This window comes from Callospermophilus lateralis, chromosome 11, assembly GCF_048772815.1.
Source record: "Callospermophilus lateralis isolate mCalLat2 chromosome 11, mCalLat2.hap1, whole genome shotgun sequence".
Taxonomy (NCBI): Eukaryota; Metazoa; Chordata; class Mammalia; order Rodentia; family Sciuridae; genus Callospermophilus; species Callospermophilus lateralis.
Genome location: NC_135315.1, coordinates 23,917,823 through 23,937,563, shown reverse-complemented (window position 1 = coordinate 23,937,563; position 19,741 = coordinate 23,917,823). Strand labels below are relative to the sequence as shown.

Here is a 19,741-nt window from a genome sequence, read left to right as displayed (position 1 = left end):
CCACCCCCTACCCTTTTTTTTTTTTAAAACCAGGGATTGAATCCAGAGGCATTAACCACTGAGCTGCATCCCCATCTATTTATTTATTGAGAGAGAGAGAGAGATAACTTATTTTATTTTTTTAGTTTTTTTTTTTTTTCAGGACACAACATCTTTGTTTGTATGTGGTGCTGAGGATCGAACTCGGGCCACACGCATGCCAGGCAAGCACACTACTGCTTCAGCCACATCCCCAGCCCCCTTTATTTATTTATTTAGTTTATTTTTATGAGGTGCAGAGGAACAAATCCAGCACCTCACGCATGCTAGGCAAGTGCTCTACCGCTGAGCTACAGCCATGGCCCCTTTTTGAGACCGGGCCTTGCTAAGTTGCTAAGGCTGGCTTTGAACATGCCATCCTCCTGCCTCAGCCTCCCAAGCTGCTGGGATTACAGGTGTGGGCCACTGTGTTCAGCACAAACATTTCCCTTTTATCTGCAGTGGGACACACTGGCCTTACTGTGCTATCAATCACCAAGGTAGCACCTGCATGCCACCACTCCTGGGAGCCCGCACTCTGCAGGACCAGTCATCAATGTTCCACCTGGGAAAGCATCTGGCATCTGGAGAATTAAAATCATCTCTTCAACATCTCCAAGTTTAGCGGGGCAGAATGTGGAGCTAACGCCTTCATGCTGATAGTACAGGGTTTCTCAACCTCACCTTTATTGATATTCTGAGCCAGAAAATTCTTTTTCTTTTTTTTTTAACTTGTTTGAAGGACCTTTATTTTATTTATTTATATGTGGTGCTGAGAATCAAACCTAGTGCCTCACACAAGTGAGGCCAGCGGTCTACAACTGAACCATGACCCCAGCCCTGAGCCAGAAAATTCTATTTTGTAGTCGGTGTGGTGGCAGGCTTAAAGCCATCCTCAGCAACTTAACCAGGCCCTGAGCAACTTAGTGAGATCCTGTCTCAAAATAAAAAGGGCTGGGGATGTAGCTCAGTGGTTAAGTGCTCCTGGGTTCAATGCCTGGTACCAAAAAAATATATACATTGTTGAGGGCATCGTAGGAGGTCTAGAAGCATCTCTCAACTTCTTCCCACTGAATGCCAACAGTACTTCTCCCCCACCTACTCCACTCCCAACCCCAGTTATGACAAAAATGTTTCCAGGCAGTGGCAAACATCCCCTTGGGGAAAAATCCCCTCAGGTGAGAATCACTGTCTCAGGGCATTTGGGGCCTGCTGGGAGCTAAGCATAGACAAAGTGCCCAGGCTTCTAGAAGTTTGTACTTTGACTGCTAGATAATGACAATGACCTTAGTTTATAGCAGGGGTGGGAAGATAAGACACATAAATTCCAGGAATGTTTCAGGACTTAAAAACCAGGAAGCCAGGACCTCTGCTCTTTTGAGATCTGTGAGCCCACGCTGCTACAGATTTGCACTGGGAAAATGACACTTGAATATGACCACCTTCACCAGTTTGGAGAGGTAGTGAGTCTGTCATGTGTAGAGCTCTGTAGTTACCATCCCTTGTTTCCCTTTCCCATGGTAGAACTTGGAAAAGGGTAACACCGAAACTCTTGACTGGGAATGAGTAAAATTCTGTGTATGACTTCAGAACACGAAACACGGGGTCCCAGAAATAACGCAGAGGCAGTTCTTCCACGGCAGCTGGTAGGGTATGTGCAGCGCCCAGGCTCCCTGACATCACACTGGGTCAGGCTGGCACTGTGCACCACACTTGGGTTGTGTTGACTGCAGTCCCCAGGCAGAAGTGGGGAGATTCAAAACAGATTGCTATCTCGCGGCTGTGATTTTCTCGGTCCTCTGTGTTAGTTTAGGAGAAAGTTTTCTCATACAAGATGACTCCCAGGAGCTCTGTCAAGAACCAGAAACTAAATAAAAACAACAAAACAACGCGAACCCACTGCCCTCTCAAGAGGCCCAGACAGGATGAAGGGTCTGGTGCCTTTATTGTGTCTGCCTGTGCAGGCCAGACAGGACGGCCAGCGCTGGCCCTGGTGCCAGCCACAGCCCTGTCGATGCTGCCTCCCCTGGGCCCAGAATCTGAGGCACCTGGAAGGGTTATTAGCAGGATTGGAACTCATCCCTCTGCTGGGACTAGATCATAATTACAGTAATTTTCTAACAGAGCTCGGCAGTAGGACTGTTTAATCAGCATCCGACTCCCCTGTGCTCCCAGCCCTCATCACTCAAGGAGAGGAGTGGGATGGCTCTTAAAGAGACAGTGCCCGCCTTTCAGCGTTTCGAACAGATGTGTCCTAATTGGTAGAATATATCTAAGTCTCGTAGCTTATAGCAGGCAGGTTGCATTGCCTCCAACAGACTGCCTCAGGCTCTCACTATTCTGGGCCTTCTGCCGGAGGGACCGGGTCAGGCTGCTGGTGGGCCAGGCTTCCCACACCAACAGAGCCACTCTGGGAAGGAACACACAGTGCTAAAGCACTTATGAAATAAAAGGCCCCTTCAAAACTGATGGTAGGGGGGCTGGGGATGTGGCTCAAGCGGTAGCGCGCTCACCTGGCAGGCGTGCGGCCCGGGTTCGATCCTCAGCACCACATACAAACAAAGATGTTGTGTCTGCTGAAAACTAAAAAATAAAATATTAAAATTCTCTCTCTCTTTAAAAAAAAAAAAAAAAAAAACTGATGGTAGGAAAAGAAATAGCTTGGGTGAAGGACAAGAAGAAGGGACTTGACTGCCACATAGAAAAAGAAACTTTGACTGGTGGCTTCCCACAATCCAAAGGTTACAGAAGCAGCTTGTGTTCCTGCCATTCCAAGGGGAAAACCTTAAGGACTCTCCAGTCGCCTCTTAACTACCTCACCCTTGCCTTACCGTCCTCTACTTATTATCCATGCCCCTTTAAGTCAAGTGCCCTTTGTGTTTTTTCTTTGCTTATAGATGGAAGTAGACCAGATCTCCCCTGAACCAAAAGTAAAATATTTGCTTTGCTCCTTGATTGACTTAGGAGCACTGAGTCCTACGGAATGTGGTTTCTTGCTATCACCTTGAGCACAAGTTATATTACTGTTCCTTGAAATCAGAGGTCTCCAGCTTTCTAGCTCCAAATGCAGTCATCACTGAACCACAACTGTCCCTCTCTCAAGATGTTAGGCCCGGCCCCTACTGCCCTGCTGGTAAACCAAAAGCACACTGGGTCTTTGCAGCATTTCCCGAAACAGTTCCTTAGAGAGAAGAGCTGTAGCAAAAGTTGATGAGAAATAAGGTGGGTGGGGGGCTTCCAAAGTGGGTTGAGGAAACACTCTAGAAAGAAGGCACAGTATTAGGTAAGGAGATGAGGAAGGGGACCCTTATCCACAGTCCAAACTTTACCTTGAGCCTGGCTGTGCGGCTTCTCCAGAACTGACTCCTGCTGGCAGAGTCGTCTTTGGCCTGGCAAAAACAAGTCTTTGGCTGGCAAATTTGTACACACCACCCCTCACTCAGGATCACTGCCCAGTGCTTAAAGAAGGAAGTGCCGTCTTGCACTGTGGTGCTCAACTGGTTGGCTCTAGCCAAGTCTCAGCTGGCTGCTAGTACATAAATCCAGAGGCCACAAATGTAACAATCCTGCAGGCTGAGGCAGGCCAGAGGCTGGCCTAGTCCCCTTTCTACCAAGGCCTCCTCACCTTCTTCAGGCTCACTATCCACCCTCCACCCCAGGATGTTAATATTCAGCAAGAGCTGAGAGGTATAAACAAACTCACAAACATGGTGCTAACTATGCCCAATCTAAATGTTAAAAGCCTGTGAAGTAAATCAGTTAGGATGGGAGGTACCTAGGACTTGGTAGTATGGATTTAAGGCCTCAGCAATCAGAAGCTAAGGACTGTGAATGACCTGATTTCTGAGTACTCAGAAAAGCTCTATAGGGAGATTTTCCCCCTTGAGTATAGTGGTGGATTTAACATGTTTTTAAAGAGATTTGAGGGGCTGTGAATGTACTTAGTTCAATAGTAGAGTGCTCACCTAGCATATGAGAGACCCTGGGCTTGATCCCCAGCATTGCAAATTAAAAAAAAAAAAAAAAAAACCAAGTCTTTGGCCTGGCAAATTTGCACACACCTGTAATCCCAGCTATTCAGGAGACTGAGAAGTACTGACTGAACTGGTCTGGAGTAGGGCCTAGGCGTGTGTGTGTGTGTGTGTGTGTGTTACTAGGGATTGAACTCAGGGCCTCACATATGCTAGGCAAGTTCTCTATCACTGAGCCACGACCCCAGCCCTTTTAAATTCTTTATTTTTTTTTTAAATTTCGACATGGGGTCTTGCTAAATTGCCAAGGCTGGCCTCACCCATGCTATCTTCCTGCCTCAACCTCCCAAAGCAGGAACCACAATGTCCAGCCAAACATACTTAATAGTCATATTCAGCTCAGCTTGCTCAGTCAGAAATTGAGTGTAAAAAGTCCCTACCTTCCTCATTAGGCATTGAGAAGGTCAAATAAAGTGATTCATATAAAACTTACTCTTTTTAAGAAAACCTAACCCCTTCCCCCGACCCCTACATACAAACTTCCACCAAATAATCCCTACCTCTGAGCTCAGATCACTTTTCCTAGGTAATAGATGACTAGACTTGGACTAGGGAAGTAGCTAGCAGAGAAAATATGACTAAAGCAGGCTCTGACCCTGCCTTACACCGCAAATCTAAACAAAAAATAATTTCATTCTACAAAATAGCTCAATGGGCCATCTCCTTACCCCAGCTAGCAACTCCCATTTCACAGAAGTCATCCAGCTGTGCTGCACAGACCTGACCACACACAGGCGAGAAATACACAAGGGGGGCATATGGTGCTTGTCTGGATGAAGAGGAAAGTCAAGCTTTGCTGTTTTTCTGGTATACAGGCCCATGTTATTAGGAAAGCTCTCTCCTTAGTTCATCTCCTTCCACAGCCCATACTCAACTCATCACAAGACCAAGAGGGGCCATCGCTGGCCGCAGATTAACTGAGGTGTTGTATGCTCTGCTGCTAATGGACCGTTAAAAAAGCTGGGAGTCAGAAAAATCACATCCACATCTTTGAACAGTGCCTGCTGTCCTAGCAGCCCAGTCTGTTGGCACAACTAGCTGCTGAGTACCAACTCCAGGAAGAGAAGGGCAAACAGAAGAAGGCCAACCCAGCTTGCTGTTTTTTGGCTGAGTAGGGAATTGACACAGACCACCTCCGGCTCCTGTCTGGAAGTTTCGAGATCAGAGAGCTTCAGGCACAGCTGGGTTCACAGCTGCACCATTTGGAGCATTGGACTCATTAATATTCATGAGCCATCCCCACCAATCGGCAGAGCGGATGCCATTAGCTTAGCATCTGTCGGGTTTTTGTGAGGGTTGTGTATGGAGTTTTTTTCCCCTTTTAAATGAACTTCTTTTGACATTTTGGATTTGCCTCTGTAGGTTCTCTATTCTCGCCTTGCTCTGCTGCATCATATAAAGAAGAGACCCAGGGGAGGCGGGCAGGAAAGAAGGATGAATACCAGCCAGGGCTTTGCATCTGCCTGTTGACAAACTTTATTTCTCTTTTAGCACCTGGCACCTCAGACAGGCTTCGAGGATGGAAGCAGCATCAGGTAAATTATACCTAACAAGGTTCATGCCCAGAACTGTGAGAAGAGCTGGATCCTGAGTATTTGGAAGACAATCCTTCCTCCAGTGGTGAACTTGAGCTCACACACAATGCAGGAGAGCTGCAGTGCACAGTCCTAAACCATTATTTCCACGCTGATAAATTCATGATTTATGAAAGTAACTACTGCCAGCCCTCACTCCCTCCTTCTCTGCTACAGCTTGTTAGACACAAATTGCAACAACAGTCTTAAATACTTGCATTTTATTTCAGGCCAAAGCCCCTCAACTCTGAACTAAATGCCACGACAGTCCCACAACAGAGGCTGGCAGTAAAAGAAACCACCGGACAGGCAGGTTTGCTAGAGTGGGGAGGAGTGGGCTAGAGGGGTAAAAGCCACACACATGAACCCGAGAGCAGAGCAATGCAGGAAGCCGGCAGCACTGCTCCTACCAGCTCTGGCTCTCAGTGGAGAGGAATTATGGCAGCAGGAGGGCAGAATGCCTCATTGTCTGAAGGAAGGCGTGTTGTTTCTCATCTCTATCCCCAGAGCCCTCTTTTCCAGGCAGAAACAAAGCCCGGATGCCCCACTGGACTGAACATACTAATATACAGCCTCCCTGCAACACAGCAGAGGGACTCAGTGGCGGCTGAAGCCTTGGGGGTAGGGAGCTATTACTAAAGGAGAAGAATTCAAAAAAGAAAAGAACCCACTCTGATCTTGCAGAAAAGATAACCAAGGTTCTGCTTTATAAGCAGAAGGCAGTGACAGCCCAGGACAACCTTTTCCAAAACAAAGCCCCTGATATGCTGCCTTTTCCTCTGGCCAACCCCTTCTCTCTCATGAGCCATAAGCTACGCGTGGCTCTTAGGCTCCACTTAGCCAAACTGAGGTCTTGGGATCCACTGGAAATGCCAGCAACAAGAGTCACAGCACCAGTTCCATTCAGTGGTATTTAGTGGTGGAAGTCATTCTAAGAGGTAAATGAGAGGCCAGCCTCTCTAAAACAAAGTGCTCCAGGGGCTGCAGCAAAAACTGATGCCAGCCAAGATGGAAATATAACTATATAAGCATCCCTGTTGGGACAATATTCAATCTGGCAGCTTAGAATCTACCACATATAGGTCCCAAAAACCAGTCACCAGAGGCAGTGCTCCTGAGCCTATAAACAAACACCTGAAGAAACTCAACTCCTGCAACAGTAAAAACAGGGTTCCATTCAAAACCAACAACCTCTGGCCTAATTTACAAACAAGTGTGTGGTGTCTGTTCCTATGGAAGAGGCATGAAGGACAGTCACAACCAACCTCTGTGCAGCCAATCAGAGCAGAGGCAACTGTCAGATGCTAAGCAGCCTGACTTCCCCCACACCTGCCCTGTGCCCAGTCCCACCTAAACAAAACTCATGGCCTGCATCTCCTTCATCTGCCTCGAAGCAGAGCAGAACAGAACAGAACAGAGCTCACTTTTCCCAAACTGAGTCTAACTGATCCAGGTCCAAAGGCACAGCATGGTCCCTTCCCATAGCCTTCCTCACAGGCTGGAGAGCAGAGGTTTCCTCATCAGATCTTGAAAAATCACAGCATGACAATGAAGATTGAGGTGGTAGGGTGGGACTTTCCAAGGAAGGAGCCTCAGAGTCAACCACAGGAACCCACACTTCTAAAGGGTCCTTCTCTTCACTGGGAGGTGGTGAGGGAGAGTTCCTCTTCCCTGATCTTGGAAGAAAGCAGCAACTGGAAAAGAGGGAAAAAGGAATAGAAACTTATGAACAGAGAAGCAAAAATGAATGCACCCAGGCATGGTGGTTACATGCCTGTAATCCAGTAGCTTGGGAGGCTAAGGCAGGAGGAACACAAATTCAAAATCAGCCTCAGCAACTTAGTAAGACCCTGTCTCAAAATAAAAAATAAAAACGACTTGGGATGTGCTCAGTGGTTAAGTACCCCTGTGACCAAGAAAAAAAAAAAAGAATAGGTGGGCCTAGGAAATAAATAAACCAAAGGTGGTATATTCATGGAATGAAATATTTTTCAGTCATAAAAGAGAATGAAGTACTGCTACTATGCTACAATATGGATGAACTTGGGAAAATGTTACACTAAGTGGAAAAAAAACAGTTATGCAAAACCATGTATAATATGACTCCTCATGTGTGAACTGTCCTAGTAGGAAAATTCACAGAAAGTAGACTCATGGTTGCCAGTGGAGGAATGGAGAGTCAGAGTCACTGCTCATGGGTGCAGGGTTTCTTTTTTCAGAACATGAAAATATTCTCAAATCAACAGTAGTGATTCTGTGAATTTACTAAAAACTACTAAAAAGGTAAATTTTAGTCAGGTGTGGTGGCATACATCTATAATCCCAGATACTCAAGAGGCAGAGGCAAGAGAATAACAAGTTCAAGGCCAGCCTAGGCAACTTGATGAGACTGTCTCAAAATAAAAATAAAAAGGGCTGGGGTTATGGCTCAGTGCTAGAGCATGATAGCACGTACAAGGCCCTGGTTCAATCAGGGCCTAAACAAAACAAAACAAAACAAAAGGTGAATTTTATATCAATAAAGTTCTTATTGAAAGAGGAGGCAGGTAAAAAATATTATAAATAAGAAAGCCTTCCCCCCTTTTCTCCCTGGGTTTCAATAAGAGACCCTGCTACTCATTCAGGATGAGAGAATCATGCACTTGGAAAATAAGGTCTTTTGAAAGGCCACTGTAACATTTCTTTCCCTAACAGAAACCCTACTGGCCAAGGCAGTAACCCCAACCCCAGATATCTCAAAGAAACACTCCAATTACCTGTTAGGCTGGTCTCCTTTAGCCAAGTGAGAGGCGCTCGACCTCTCTTCCTGGGCCCAGCCACAGTTTGACATAGCATAGTGAAGAATGGCATCAGATACAGTCATAGGGCTTCGGCCCTGAACACAGGCTTCTATCTCAGGTACTGAGAGCTGGCTTTGCAGGAAGAGGTGCAACTGACTGTCTGATAGGAGGACTACACTCTGCAGGACCCTGAAGTGACACAGGGAGCACAACACAGAGCATCACCCTGAGGAACTGCTCACCATCTCTTTCTCTGATGATCTTCTAACCAGTGAGCACTGAGGATATGAGGGTACAAGAAAAAGTGCCCAGCACAAATGTGCCTCCATAAACAGGGCAGGGTTTACATCCCCTCTGGTGCCTTTTGCTGCCCCCACCCCATCCCACCACTACCCTGGCAGCCAGGGGTAGCTCTGCATATCCACTCACTTTTCCAGGAAGTGCTGCAGACCTTGTCGTCGCTTCTCAATGAACTCATCCGAGCTGCCAAAAAAGGCTGACTTGCCAGGAAGTTCAGGTACAGGCCTGTGGAGTCATAGAATGATAAAGGTAATATCCAAGAGAGTCACTCCAGTTAAGCCAGGAGCAGTGGTACATGCCTGTAATCTCAGTGGCTCAGGAGGCTGAGGCAAAAGGAGCACAAGTTCAAAACCAGCCTTAGAAATTTAGCAAGACCCTGTCTGACAAGTTCAAAGACAGCCTCAGCAATTTAGCGAGACCATATCTCAAACGATAAAAACAGTAGTTAAGCATTCCCAGGGTTCAATGCCTGGTACACCCCCCCGCAAAAAATGTATTCCCTGAAAAGATGCCAAATCAACACAATTAGCTTATACTTATAAGTGTCATATGTCAGGCACTATGCTCATCATTAACAAACATTTCATCTAATACTCGAAAAACCACACAGGTGCAATAGTACACACCTCTAATTTCAGCAACTTGTAAGGCTGAGGCAGGAGGATTATTAGTTTGAGACCAGCCTCAGCAACTTAATAAGACCCTGTCTCAAAATAAAAAATAAATAAATAAAATGGACTAGGGATAACTAAACATGATAGCACACATCCGTAATCCCAACAACTCAGAAGGCTAAGGCAAGAGACAGGAGGATCAGAAGTTCAAAGTCAACCTCAGCAACTTAGCAAGGCCCTAAATAACTTAGGGAAACCCTATCTCAAAATTAAAAAAAATAAAAATGGCTCAGTGGTTAAGTACCTATAGGTTCAACCCAAGTACCAATTTAAAAAAAAGGACTGGTGGGCTGCCGTTGTGGCTCAGTGGTAGCGCACTCGTCTAGCAAGTGCGGGGCCCTGGGTTTGATCCTCAGCATCACATAAAAACAAATAAGGTATTGTGTCCAACAACAACTAAAAAATAAATATTAAAAAAAAAAAGGACTGGTGATGTAACTTGGTATTACATTACAGTACCCCTGGGTTCCATCTCCAGGAACCCCACCCACCCACCCACACAAAGACCATCTCCTCCAGTCATACAAAGTCACATGCCTAAAATTTTCTAAAAGTGGCTGAGTTGAAGTAAGTCATCCACCAACTCTTTAAACTTTTCTAGCCTCTAGCCTCTCTTAGGAAATACAATAGTATTTTTTTTTTTGGACCAAGTTATTTCAACTTATTTCATAAGTTGCTAAGGCTGGCTTTGAACTTGCAATCCTCCTGTCTCAGCCTCCTGAACCGCTGGGATTATAGGCATGCACCACCATGCCCAGATATACTTTTTTTAGAGTATGAGGATTGAACCCAGGTACACTCTACCAGTGAGCTGAATCCCCAGCCCTTTTTAATTTTTATTTTGAAACAGTGTCTCACTAGTTGCTCAGGCTGGCAGTGAACTTGTGATCATCCTGCCTCAGTCTCCCAAGTAGCACCACCACACCTGGCTATATAACACATACTTTTAAAAAAACAACAGGCCAGTCAGGCTCAGTTGTGGTGGCACATACTATAAGGTCAGCTACTTGAGAGTCTGAAGCAGGAGTCACAAATTTGAGACCACTATGGGCAATTTAGTAAGAATCTACCTCAAAATAAAAGGGTTGGGGATATAGTTGAGTAGTAGAGCACTTGTCTAGCATGCATGGATCTCTGGGTTCAATTCCCAATACCACAAAATAAAACAAAAAAAAAAACAGGCCTCCTGGAGTAGGTCATTCAACAGGCCATCCATCCATTACTATCTAGCATTTGGGTGTCCATTCTGTGGTGAATAGAAATCACTATTCTCATTCTCTCCACTTTTAGAATGTAATTAGGGGAGTGAGTGAGAAGTGAATAATAACTGTCTTTCCTAAAGTTCTGGTGTATCTCTGGAAAAGGAGTGCTATACTAAAAAGGAAAAAAAATGACATTTTTACATATCAAATTAATAAGAACATTACTTGTCAAATGAGCCCAGGTGTTTAAAATTTCCTGATAACTAGTGATAAGCACATATAAAATTCTAGCAGTACATCTGTTAAACCTTAGACTAAGAAGTACATTAAAACAAGGGCTAGGGATGTGGCTCAAGCGGTAGTGCGCTCGCCTGGTATGCGTGCGGCCCGGGTTTGATCCTCAGCACCACATACAAACAAAGATGTTGGGTCCACCGAAAACTAAAAAATAAATATTAAAAATCTCTCTCTCTCTCTCAAAAATAAAAAATAAAAATAAAAGAAGAAGTAGTACATTAAAATGATATAAGCTGGGTGCAGTGGCACACGCCTGTAACCCAGCAGCTCAGGAAGTTGAGACAGAAGGATCAAAAGTTTAAAGCCAGCCTCAGCAATTTAGCAAGGCCCTAAGTCTCCATGAGACCCTATGTCAAAATAAAAAAATAAAAAAAATTGGGGATGTGGCTCAGTGGTTAAGCACCCCTGGGTTCAATCTGGGTTCAATCCCCAGGCATAGTGGCATATGCCTCTTATCTCAGAAACTCTGGAGGCTGAGGAAGGAGGATCAAAAGTTCAAGGCCAGCATCAGCAATTTATCCAGCCCCTGTCTCAAAATAAAAAAGGCTGGGCGCTGGGGTTGTGGCTCAGTGGTAGAACACTTGCCTAGCACATGTGAGGCCCTGGGTTCAAGTCTCAGCACCACATATAAATAAATAAAATAAGGGTCCACTGACAACTAAAAAAAAATATTAAAAGAGCCAGGTACAGTAGCACATGCCTGTAATCCCAGCAGCTCAGGAGGCTGAGACAGGAGGATTTCGTGGTCAAAGCCAATCTCAGCAATGGCATAGTGCTAAGGAACTCAATGAGACCCTGTCTCTAAATAAAATACAAAATAGGGCTGGGGATATGGCTCAGTGGTTGAGTGCCCCTGAGTTCAATCCCCAGTACCAAAAAAAGAGACATTTCATAGTCTCTTTAGTTCCCAGCATGTTTCAAGTTCTCTTCACTGTCAACTCCAAATTCCCAAGTAAGCACCTAAAAAGCCTGACTCAGACCCAAGAAGGAAGCAAGAGCAAACTCACACCAAACCAGCATTCCTCTGGAGCTGTTTTCTCAGCCACACAAACTCTCGGTAGCGGCGTCGCACACAGGAAGTTTTTGCAGTAAAAGCCTTGCTGTTGGTCTGCAGGAGGAAGTATGTGAAAGGAGTTAAGTGGAAAAAGACTAAGTTCACATGAGCTCCCCGTCAGCACTTTCGCTGAGGAGTCAAGCTATCCAGTCACAGTCATGATTGGGGTCCCCAGCAGAGCAAGATGCCACCAGGCAGCCTGAAAGCAATACCTCAAGCTCCTCCCTCCGTTCTTTTCTTCCAAGTTTTCTGTCTTGGGTCACTGGAAACACCCACAAACTGGTTTCACCTCAGCACAAGCCCTCAGCCCTAGAAAATGTTGACCCCAATACAGAAGTTTGATGCACTCACGTGGAGGAATATCTTATAATCCACATAAGAATTCCAGGAGCCCTCATTCTGCACACGGGGGTCCTGAACACGCACAGTGATCACTTCCTGTAGGTAAAAAATGTTCCCTCAGCTTCAGCTTAGACACACAGCAAGATAGCTTTAGGAACACAGATTGCCAGATTTTCCCTTTCAACACCAATTTTCAATCATTTCTTCATTCACTCAATTTCACAAATATTTACTAAATACCCACTATGTGTCCAACACAATTCTAGGTATTGGGAACAGAGTGTGAACAAGAAACAAAAATCTCTGTCCTCAAGAAACTTACATTCCAATACTTTCCAACTAGTGGAAAAGTTTGTCAAAACGGAGCCTCACTTTTCAGCAATGCTGCTGCTATTGATTTCCTTCTCCTAGCTTTATTTTGAGCTCATAAGAACCACCAAGGTATTATAGTGGAAAGAACACCACTGAGCAATGATTTGCACCTTTGTGTCTTCACTCACCCCTCACACCCCCTCCACCTGCTACCCACCCATTCCTGGAGACCATTCTTACCTCCTGATCTTGGTTCTCTGACATCCTACACCAAACACCCATTGGAAGAAAACATCTAAGAGGGACAGAGAATATAGGAATAATCATGGTTAGTTAATATGCCTCTATTCTTATTGCTCTTTGCCAGGGCAAAACGCAAAAACTTTTAAGAGAGTCCCCCTGAGGGATTTGCTTCCCTTCTTAGACCCCTACTGGGACCCTCCTCTACAAAGCCATCTCTACATAAAATACACTGGGATCTGCTGAGTTTGTCTCAGACAACCAAAAAGGCAGGTTCAGTTGAAAACAGAAACTCTTGCCTTGAGGACTGTGGGTGCAGCAGGTCTAGTGGGCGCTGGGAGTACAGCTTTGAAAATGAGCCTAACAGTGCCCTCTCCTGGCTATTTAGAGACAACCGCATTCCCACAAATACCAATGCTCCTGAATCTCTCTCTTTGTCTTGCTAACCACAGTCACCTCCCAACAGGTGAATCATGGAGCTGGAATGCTCCAGGGAGCACCTGAGTGGGCTGCCCAGTTGCAACCTTCCTTTATGGAATCTGTTCTCTGGAACTGGAGCCAATAGTTCTAATCATTTCCTCTCTCTCTCGACATGCCATCCGGTTTGTACCTCTGCCCAAGCACCCCACAGCTGCGCAGGTTGAGTCAGGATGCATTCTGCTCCTTTGTAAAGATTCATTAAAGCCTAAGCCCATGATTTCCCCCAGTGTGGTAGTTTACATGTATAGCGACATCGCCCACTCCGACAAGGGGACCATGAAGGCTGCAGCACAGGGTTACTCAAGTCCAAAGGGGCCCATGATGTCACCTTCTGTTAAAATACAGCACTAATCTTGTTACTCCTAGAACCACTCCAACAGCATCCTCCCTGGCTGCTGCCTCCACCCCCTTCCTCTCTCTTAAGAGAGAAACAATAAGGTTTAATTTCCCTTTCCAATTTACCTTGAAATGAAAACTGACTTCAGCCAATATGTACTGCCAACAAATGATCCGGGCTGACTCCTGGGAAAACAAGACTATCTCGAAGCTCTCCCTTTCCTCCCCCCTATGCCCATTCACACACCCACTCATTTTTACAGTCCCACAATTAATTTTAAACACATTCTCTTATTAGTTCTGCCTTACCATTAGAAGAGTGTGTAATGAGTTTCCTTCTATTTTATGTTTTGCTAACACAAGGCTAACGTTTCAAAAGAAGGAGAACTCATTTACAGCAAGAAATTAGCAGAGCAAACAGCTTTTGCAATTCTTTCCAATATACCAGAAGGTCTCTCTACAGACAGGCATTGCATGCAGAGACAAAGCTACATGGTAGATGACAAAATTGGGCTACACTGTGGAGTAAACCCAAGGTTTTGTAATTTTAATACCATATTAAACAGTATTCTTGCTAACAATCTGATTTTTCATTTAATGCAGTCACTACCTCCAAGGGGTCTTGAACTGAAAGGTAAAAAATTCCAATTCCTTCAAATGCCTTTTGTGTGACAATTATATGATTTCCTTTATTATTATTAAATTATTATTATGAAACAAACAAAAAAGAAAGAAATTCCAATTCCCTAACAACCCATGTATAGCTTTCCATATGTAAGGAATCAAATGGCTGTGACCAAGAAGAGCAGACATACTTTCTGTGAACAATTAACCTTGTTTTCAAAAAATTCATTTGCTCTTCTCTTTTCAAGCATTTGGTAAATTGCCAGCACAGGAACAGCGAATCAAATATTCTAAAGTGTCTTTTCATGAAAGTAAAGATAGGAAAAATAATGACAATGAAGCCATAGTCATCCACATACTCAGTGGAGCTCACATATCTCCTGTGCCTTGAAAGGTACACCAAATTCAGAAGCATAATTTAGTTACTGAAAGGTCATCACATCTTTGGTCTTAAGGAGTATTTTGGTAGGGACCTGCAACACCTCCATGTGGAAGTTCTTTTCCTTTGGGGCCAACATCACTTAAAAACAAGTAGTTATATACTGCCTTAAGAAAAAAAAATCCCAGGACCCCTGAGATGCTGTATACTTAAATCTAGGTTTAAAGGGCACTGACAAAGTTTTGGTTGTAACTTTCCTTAAAAATATGAACAAATACAAAAACATAGACCCAAGTGACAATTCCTAGCAACCACTTTATCCATCAGCTCCTACTTATGGATGCCACTCCTCAAAAGAAATGAAGCTCAGTTCTGCCCTTCAAGGAGAAGCAGGAAGTTCTCTCACACTTAGCTCTATAAATAGGAGACTGATCTGTGCATGATTCAAAGGATAGACTCAGTGACCCTTCCAGTTACAGAACTTAGTGCTAATTTCACAGGCTTTTTCCGGGCTCTTTCAATCACTTTCAAAGTGTCCTTTACTCTAGATGAGAACCTGATTGTTCACAAACTAGATTCCTTTTAAAGCATTCCAAAGTTAACAACTCAAGGTAGCAATTTGAGGCCTCTGCCTCACCATTCTATCTCCCATTTAAACTACTTCAAAAGAAAAGTTAAAACCAAAACAGGCTAAAAAAGTAGAGTAAGCCGAGATTCTCATCCTTTCTTAGTTATTCTTGAACCCTTGGTGCCACATGGCAAATGGAAACTCAAAAATTCTTCCTAAATACCAACAGGTGTTAGATCAAGTTCCTGTCTGACCAAACTCTGTGTGACTTCAACCGTGCATCTTTTTGTTCACCTGTCACCGGTTCCTCCTTCCACTTGTAAGTGACCAAGGCCAACACAATCTAGGTCAAGTTCTTTGTGTTGGAGTAAACTACCTGCTATCACATTGCCCCACCCCAGTCCTAGCCGCCTTGGTAAATGTCCCCAAACTCTTTTACTATAGCAACTCCTCTACCATTCTTAACAAACTAGGAGCAAAAGAGTTACACGGTCCTTTTCCTTTCCGGATTAAGCTCGGGGAGTGGGAAGGAAGATACCCTATACTTGCAAAGTAAACTGAAAAGCCAGGTTTCCTTTCTTGGATCTCCAACAAGTCCTCGCCTTCATTTCGAGTGACGAAGTTGTCAAGCAAGGCTGACACCCAAGTGCCACTATCGACACTCCAGCCCACGCCCCCGCACCTGAAAGCTACACCAGCTCCCCGGGACCCTGCCCACGCCCCCTCACCTGAGAGCAGCACCAGCTCCCCACAGCGACACTGCCAACACCCCACCATATAGCCCGAGTCACCGCTTCTCCTTCCGGGTGAGTCGCCGGTGCCGCGGTGCACGACGGGAGACGACTCTCGACGCGCCAATCACGGGTACCCAGGACGCCCCGCCCCTGCAGGCCCGGGCTCTCAGTGGCTACCTGCTCCCAGGACGCGGTTACGCCCAGCCTAGTCCCGGGACTGGAGTTGGCTGCCTCTCAACTCATCTGCTGGGCGGGCGCGGGCACTGGGTGAGAGGTAACGAATGGGTTCTGACAACCAATCCGGAGCCTCGTCCCGCCCACCGCCGTCAAGTACAGCCAATCAACGTTCAAGAAGCATCCCGGGTCCCCGGGAGCTAAGACGTTCTCGCCAGTGTCACTGTGGTTCCAGTTGTGTAAAGGGCAGTTTGTGGTATGGGAGGTTCAGGGGAGAAAACACCCATATTTCTGTAGCCTCGCTAAATTTCGAGAGAGCCCAGCTTGGACCCCATAACCTACAGTTCCCCAGTGGAGCTATCAAGGGAATTCCCACTCTGATTCCGAAAGCCACAGATTAACCCGAAAACTGAAGTTGAAAGGGTCCAGCACCTCTCAGTGACTCGCAGAAACTGTGATCGCAAACTTGACCCCAAGATGGCGACTGATTCCCGGAATAACCACCAAAGAAGGAAGACAGTTATTATGTAAAGTGGGTGTAACCAGGTCAAGGGAGGACTAGGACCCCTGGCTGACCGCAAAAATTTGCTTTTGTAAGTCGTTTGCTTGCTTGGCAGTAAGCTGCTAGGACAAGAGAGAGATGCCACCTACACCGAGCTTTGCGGTTTTTCCCTTTTTAACCCCAGCCCTGAAGTTGATTGGGGGCCGCTCTCCTTTGCTGTGGAGCGAGCCCCGGCCGGTAATAAAGGCTTCCTATCGGAATACTGCTGACCGTGTGTAGACTATTTTATTATTAAGGGGATTTACTCGGCTGGCGGGATATAACATTCTGGAGGCCCAGCAAGATCCCATTACTCCCACGGTTCGCAGCCCAGATTGCCTAAGAGATGTGCCTTAGCCTCGCTCCGTTTTTAAAAAGTCCCTAACCACCCCCGGACCCCCGAACTTCAACCGTCTGTTTCTCTGTCCGGTGAGTTAACTCGTTTGGGGACAAGATCAGACTGGACGCAGTCTCTCACATCAAGTCCCGGGACAAGACGAGATGTCGCTCCTGCCCCCGCCTCCCAGTGTGGCCTAATCTGTTCTGTGTCCGTCTGGTCATCTGTTGTGTGTCCGTCTGGGGCCGTTTTGGTCTCCTAACCGGGGTTCTCTCTCAGGCCTTTTTCCTGTACCGGACATCATGGGACAAGGAAACAACACATGTACCCTACCCGTTTAACCTGTTTCTTAAATAATTTTCAGGATTTCCAAAGGAGGACAACTGACTATGGAACCTCAGTAGATGGTTTCAACTTGAGAAAGTTCTGTGAGATTGACTGGCCCTTCTTTGATGTGGGATGGGCCTTCGGAAAGTTCCATAAACCTAACTTTAGCCATGGGGGTTCCAGCGGTCATATTTCGAAAACCCACCCCGACCAAATTCCATACATTCAAGTCTGGATTGATATTCTGAGAAACCCCGATGGCTAAAAAGGTGTTTTCCTGATGACAGAGCCCACTCCAGAAGGTGCAGAATTATATTAGTCACTAAGCCTAAACCTGCGCTGGGTAAATCAGACTCCCCTCCTGTCCTTCCAGCAGCAGATGAAGAAGAACCTCATCCAACCACCCCTCCTCCGCCCTACCCAGACCAGACTCCCCAAAATGACCAAGGGGCCACTGGACCCTTCTCACATCCGAACCAGAACCCCTTACTTACACTGGTCCTGCCCCAGTGCCTTTGCTCCCCTTACAAATGCTAAAGTCCATGTTTCCAACAGCACGAAAGACCTACACCCCTTCCAACCCAAAGATCTGGTGTATATACATTAAAAGGCTGCCTACCACTTCTCTGGAGCTTAGGTGGAGAGGACCATGGACCATGATCCTGACAACTCCCACAGCAGTAAAAATAGCCGGGAAGACAGCCTGGATCCACTGGACACACCTCAAGCCAGCACCTGCTCCCGATCCCACCGAGGAAAGTACAGACAAATGGACCATTCATCAGACCAACAACCCTTTAAAGCTAAGACTTATTCAGGATTCATAATATTTTCCCTAGCTGCCTTAGTTCCCCTTACAATAGCTGCTACACCTGCTTGCCCTAATGACTGCGGGACTATCAGGAAAACTAAAACACCTAAAAGTTTTGTTAGTTATGGAACTGTCCATTTCTCATGCTATCAGTCAGCCTCTAAGTGTTCTTATGGGGGAAGTTTTTACTGGACCGGAAAGGCTAAATAACCAACAACCCACCACCGGGGTGACCTGCCCTTGGGGAAATTATTGGAAAGATTCAAGTTATCAACCCATTCAGTTCTGTTGGAATTATTATTCTAGTGGGTTGATATCTGACGGGGGAGGAGTCCAGGACCAAGCCCAAAACACTCTACTAGCTACCTGGATCACTCAGTGGCTACATGCCATTCTCAATCCTACCTTTAAATCCCGAAAGCCAAACTTGTCAATATTCTTGAGAACCCCTTCCTGAAGGGGTAGTCACCCCAGCTCACCTGATATTAAATCTTACCAGCAGCCCCTTAGCATTAGGTTGTTGGATGTGCCTAAAACCTGGATTTTTCCACTACCCTAGCAGTCGCTGTAAATTTCACAGATAATCCTCTCAACTGCTCTAGCCAAGTAAAGAACACTGGGCCAAAAATTTCGGGAGTAGAACTGTTTCAGCCAGCATCAATTTGTCTGATATCAAATGGCACTACAGAGGTAGGAAAAATCCCTGGGTTGGGCTACAACCAGTCCTTACTATGGATGGATCCAGTCTACTAACAACATATGCTGCTTAAAAACCCAAAATGTCTCCCTCCTTTGCGGCACTACTATATATAATTGTTTACCCCCAAGTGGAAAGGGACATGTATCCTAATTCTCTTATTCCCAGCCGTAGATCTCATCCCTGGAGATGAAGAAATAGAGATACCCCTAATTGGAAAGGCAAGGGCCAGAACAAAAAGGGCTGTCCAGATTATCCCCCACATAGCCACTTTAGGCATATCTGCTGGTCTAGCTATGGGCACTGCAGGAGTCACCACCTCTCTAGTATCATTTAAAAGTCTTTCTCGACAGCTTGTAAGTGACATGGAATAAGTGACTGAATCCATTCTCACTCTCCAAACCCAGTTAGATTCTTTAGCAGGAGTGGTTCTCCAAAACAGAGGAGGACTAGAGTTACTCAAGGCATAACAGGGTGGATTATGTACATTTCTCCAAGAGGAGTGCTGTTATTATGTAAATCAATCAGTTGTTGTTAGAGATGAGATAAAGGTCCTTCAGGAAGACATCAGAGACACAAAGAACAATTTGAGTCTCAAGGGTCTTGGTGGTCTTTTTCCTGTGGAATCTGGCAGATGCTCCTTCCATTCCTGTCCCCCTTAATTGTCATAATTGCCTTGATAACCATAGCCCCCTGTGTTTTTTTTTTTTTTTAATTTCTTAATATTTATTTTTTAGTTTTTGGCGGACACAACATCTTTCTTTGTGGTGCTGAGGATCGAACCTGGGCCGCACACATGCCAGGCAAGCGCAAAAGCGCGCTACCACTTGAGCCACATCCCCAGGCGCCCCACCCAGTGTTTTTAACAATGTTACCCACCCACCCCACCCCCACCCGCACCCCCACCCC

General features: G+C 45.6%; 1 protein-coding gene across 6 annotated transcripts; it reads right to left on the bottom strand.

Annotated features, from left to right (window-relative positions):
• Positions 1-235: 235 nt before the first annotated feature.
• Positions 236-16,027, bottom strand: Snx11 (sorting nexin 11). Of its 6 annotated transcripts, XM_076870178.1 has the most exons (11): positions 15,940-16,022; positions 13,767-13,826; positions 12,825-12,879; positions 12,282-12,368; positions 11,884-11,984; positions 8,833-8,928; positions 8,380-8,592; positions 7,048-7,317; positions 3,348-3,407; positions 2,532-2,601; positions 236-1,868 (listed from the first exon to the last, which is right to left on the bottom strand). In XM_076870178.1, the coding sequence occupies exons 3-11, from the start codon at positions 12,864-12,866 to the stop codon at positions 1,788-1,790; spliced, it is 1,020 nt and encodes a 339-aa protein (XP_076726293.1). In that variant the 5' UTR covers positions 12,867-12,879; positions 13,767-13,826; positions 15,940-16,022; the 3' UTR covers positions 236-1,787. The 6 variants fall into 6 exon arrangements, with proteins under 6 accessions (XP_076726293.1, XP_076726292.1, XP_076726294.1 ...); XM_076870177.1 differs by lacking the exon at positions 13,767-13,826 and having other exon boundaries at positions 15,940-16,027; XM_076870179.1 differs by lacking the exons at positions 3,348-3,407; positions 13,767-13,826 and having other exon boundaries at positions 15,940-16,027.
• Between the last annotated feature and the right edge of the window lie 3,714 nt (positions 16,028-19,741).